Source organism: Magnolia sinica, chromosome 3 (assembly GCF_029962835.1).
Source record: "Magnolia sinica isolate HGM2019 chromosome 3, MsV1, whole genome shotgun sequence".
NCBI classification, from domain to species: domain Eukaryota; kingdom Viridiplantae; phylum Streptophyta; class Magnoliopsida; order Magnoliales; family Magnoliaceae; genus Magnolia; species Magnolia sinica.
The window spans coordinates 124,075,368-124,079,968 of record NC_080575.1 but is presented as its reverse complement, the minus strand read 5'-3'; the positions used below and the strand labels follow the sequence as shown (position 1 = coordinate 124,079,968).

At 39.6% G+C, this 4,601-nt stretch overlaps 1 protein-coding gene across 1 annotated transcript; it reads right to left on the bottom strand.

The window, feature by feature from the left end:
* Positions 1-399: 399 nt before the first annotated feature.
* Positions 400-1,431, bottom strand: LOC131239149 (L10-interacting MYB domain-containing protein-like). Its single transcript, XM_058236707.1, has 2 exons — positions 1,156-1,431; positions 400-1,032 (listed from the first exon to the last, which is right to left on the bottom strand). The coding sequence occupies exons 1-2, from the start codon at positions 1,429-1,431 to the stop codon at positions 400-402; spliced, it is 909 nt and encodes a 302-aa protein (XP_058092690.1).
* Between the last annotated feature and the right edge of the window lie 3,170 nt (positions 1,432-4,601).

Genomic DNA, 4,601 nt, shown 5'->3' with positions numbered 1-4,601 from the left:
TATTACCATTAATCAAACTTCCAATGATTGTAATCACGTTACTTGACCAGAAATAAATTGGACAACTCCTATCGAAAGTGCAGATATGAACAAGATAGTCATATGACAAACAATACATGAATGATATAAACAGCAGATAATGCATGATTAGATATCAGCAGGTAATGCAAGTTATAACGCATCAACGGTGGAGCTGATACAACCGCACCTTAAACATCCAAAATAAGCAAAAAAAAATAAAATATAAAAAGTAAAATATCATCCAAAATGTTAAACATTTTTCAGGCTAGTGACAAAAACTAGTCGTGAACCAGAAAAGTCAGTTTTGTCCAAAAACCACTTGGCTGACAAGCCAAATAAACCAAAAACCCATCAACGGTCAGATGGATGGTAGTGCAATCAGTCAGATGACTGATCTGGTGCAAGCAACATTATCACAAAGTCCAACCTCCTATGCTCAGAGAGTGAAAGGAACGAGGCAAATTGTTGTTCATCTTTACATAGTATCCTCGTGGCGCGTACGATCTCGTGACTCGTGAGGCCTTCAATTTGCTCCAGAGCAGGCATAATCTGGGACATACGTACAAAATCCTTCCCTTGGTGTATGGTTATAGCTAGTGACTTGACAACTTTTGCAACATCACTCATCACTTTGCCAATGACGTCGCAAGGGCGATCCTGTCTGGCTCTCTTCCTAGAATTGGATGTGCTGCCTGTATTCAACGAGCTGTTCCCATTGACATTCAGACTACGAGTTGCGACATGAGCTCCCTCACCAGTGTGAAACGACCACTGGATGTTCTGCCTATTATCCCCGATATCATCACTCGATAAGACGAGTGTATCGTCGTTCAAATCAACCGATGTCGTTGGCGTAATGTCGGAATCACGGAACCTTCCCTTTCGCGCAGTACTAGGCATATCTCCTGTGGAAGCGCGTGATCTGGTAGCACGATCATTTTCAAATAGGTAGGTGAAGTCATCATACCTTCGCACCACCTTCTCTCGAATGTGTTGTGCATATGGAAGTGACTATTAACAACAAGCAGGAAAAATTTGTATTACTCAGAGAAATATGGAGGAGATATACTTTAAATCAAATATGTGTTGAACTAACAGACTGGTTCAAAAAGAACAAGAAAAGGAAAAACTCACCCGTATGTAATCCTCCCAGACATCATCTGGGGCAGTAACTAGCTTATTGTCCTCATCCCAGCCAAACCCACTAGCATTGAGGGTGTCCTGAATCTCAAAATACAATCGTTTCAATGTCCATAAGCGGTTACCAACATGCTTTTCCTGTACTGATATCCCTAGGGTACTCCTGACAGTTTCCACGACCGTTTTATAGGTCTCCTTCTTAAAAACGTTTGCACTCTTACGGCCATTCGCTACAACATCCATCAAGGTATCAATAAGATAGTCATCCATCTCATCTGTCTACAGCATTACACCACCAGACACAACGTTGTCATCGAGTGATTTTGATTTATACTTTCGTGGTGTCCTACGTAGTGTGATAGACTGCTCCTGGCCAGGTTGTTTGGTAGGGGTTGACTGGTTGTTCAGCAGGGGTTGACTGATTGTTCAGCACTTTTGGAGACATTTTCTCATCACTATTAACTTCAATTATCTACAAATAGCACAATGGACATATTTAGTTTAATCATACAACATTGCATATAAGTCATGGAAAGGCAATAAAATGAAGAAAGCTAAAATTTAATAGACAGATACAGAATATGGTATACAAAAAAGTCATTTGAGGATCATCTTCTTCCAAACTTCCAAAAAGGTACTAAGACATGCTTGTAGGTATCGTCGTACAATCATGTGATACGATAACCTACTACAAAATGACAAAATATACTCTTAGTAACATCAAACATCACGACTCATAGGAAGCGATTTATTCCACATCCTCATAACTATATTGTCTCGAATGTGGCCCATTCGTCCTTCTCACGTTGTGTCACATTAATTAAGCATGGTGATAAGTCTATAATCTCCGTTACATCTACAGATGAGACTTCATCTTCTACCAAACCATCTCCTCCAGATAGACGGATGAAGTTGTGTAACACACAACATGCGATGACTATCTTCACCTGTGTGTTAAGGTTGTATGGTGGAGCTGATTTGAGAATTGGAAAGCGAGCTTTCAATATTTCAAATATTCGTTCTATAACATTTTGTAATTGAGCATGCCGGTAGTTGAATAGTTCTTGCATGTTGCTTGGAACGCGGCCAGTGCGGTACTCATTGAGGTGGTACCGTACACTGCGATAAGGAGCCATGAATCCAGGAGCATGGGCGTAACCAGCATCAATTACGTAATACTTACCTACAAATAATTACGAGTGATTGTCAATCTATGTACTCAGAAGTCATGTATTCACATGTTTGGTCATATAAATACACATGAAGTACCCTGGGGGATAGTAAAGCGATCGGTGGAATGTGTCAATGCACTGAGTAACACGCGTGCGTCAGAGGCTGATCCCTCTTATCCAGCGAGCACATATATGAACTTCATGTCAAATGTACATGCACCCATTACGTTCTGAGAGAGGAACCCTTTCCTGTTACGGTAGGTTGGACTTTCCAATGTCGGCACGTGGGCGGGTATATGGGTCCCATCAATTGCACCAATGCAGTCCTAATTTTAACTTGAAATATCATGATAAAGCAAAATATACTATAAAGTTTGGACAGGACTATATGTTGCATTAATGTGGTTACAAATGAGCGTACTTGAAAGTACGTGCTCCATTTAGGATTGGAAATGATCTCTTTCGGTGTATCTGCACTTGGGAGTGTCACAAACTCCCGATATAATCCGACAATTGCATCGACCGCTTTACTAAAATATCGGCTCATGGTTTCTCTAGACCTTATAAACCTATGTCCAATGACACGGTTTCTAACATTATGCCCTACTGTGTGAAGAAACATGACAAGTTGTTCCTCCATACTTACATGTTTTCCGTTGGGAAGAAGATTTCTATCCCTGAGAACCGAGTATAGGTTGAAGAATGTGACCTTATTCATTCTGAGCTGTGCTATGCACTCGCTGTCACCCGCTCTTATTATCGCATTTATTATCTTCTTTTTTTCAACGTCCCCAAATCTTGAAGGTGACTTAAAGAAAATATATTTGCGATATTCCCCTACTCTAATAGTAGTAGTCACTGTAGCAAGCGTGGCTGCAAAGGCAGCCATTTCCTCTTCCGTCCATCATTGACCTTCCATGTTTTGATTTTACCCTTTCATTGCGTACCCAATGAAATGTTGTCAGCACCAACGAGTCGTTATAAGAAATCAGTGTTCAAAAATGTATCGTAGCACTATGCCGTTCGATATATACATTAGCTGGTGTTATGTATTGATATATACATTGCTGACGAGACATATATATACACATGAAGATTGGTGATCATTAGTAGGTTTTCATAACAAGATGTTTGAATTTTGGAGAATACCTAACAGTTTATGTTATTATTTTTGTCATGAGATAAAAATAAAAGGATGTTCTACTGTGTAATTACTGAAGTTTGTTGATTAGCAGAAAACAGTCATCATTTGAGAAAAGGTCCTCGGTATGCAATGACCTGTTGCCGATATTACAAAAATAATTTGTAATATCATTCAACAGTCTTCATTACCTGTAAGATGTGATGATGCAATCAATTTATCAAAAAATCTCATGTAGTAGGATGTGCAATACATATAAAATATCATACATAAGATAAATCAAAATTCGATATTCACGGAACAGCTGTGTGAGATGCAAGCGGTTCATCAGATGGGCCCCACTGCTTATATGTATCTGCCCAGAAAAACTTATCGTCCTCCCCAGAAATAGCTATCTCTCTTCCATGTAGCTGTTTACAGATGAAAATCCATCATCTGTTAATGAGTGGATTTAAACAGAGGCTAGACAGAAAGTAAACAGAGGACCACATCATCCGCCGGACATTCCATCATCTCAGTTATAGGAAACAGAACAACTTATCGGTCTTGTGCATGGGGCACGCTCGAATAGGAAATTCAATTTGACGAAGCGATTATTTCATATATCGAAATGTTCATTGTTACTACTGAACAACATCTACACCAGTTATCAATGGGAGCGTCCAGTGGTGGCCATAAACCAATGGAAAAACTGATAAGCAGAAAATACTTTACATTTCACAACAACTCAACAAAATCACAACAGAGATATTTGAAAACCCTTTGCGCAGAAATTTTTTCCCTCATCTGTAGAGTAATATACAAATGACAGAAGGACCCACTGGCTTTTGCTGGGGCCTTATTTCTATCTTTTCTTTTCCTCTCTGTAGCCTATCACCACCTACAGATTATAGTTTTCCTTATATATGGATATACATGGAAAACACATGCACGAATGTCATTCCATCCGATATTCATGGAACAGCTGTGTGAGATGCAAGCGGTTCATCAGATGGGCCCCACTGCTTATATGTATCTGCCCAGAAAAACCTATCGTCCTCCCCAAAAATAGCTATCTCTCTTCCATGTAGCTGTTTACGGATGAAAATCCATCATCTGTTAATGAGTGGATTTAAACAGAGGCTAGA

Bases quoted from the DNA above. Each gene is read 5' to 3' on its own strand.
- LOC131239149 (XM_058236707.1), bottom strand. From the start codon at position 1,431: ATGGATGACTATCTTATTGATACCTTGATGGATGTTGTAGCGAATGGC. The intron at 1,033-1,155 runs GTGAGTTTTTCC...TGTTGTTAATAG, and splicing joins TCTGGGAGGATTACATACGG to TCACTTCCATATGCACAACA.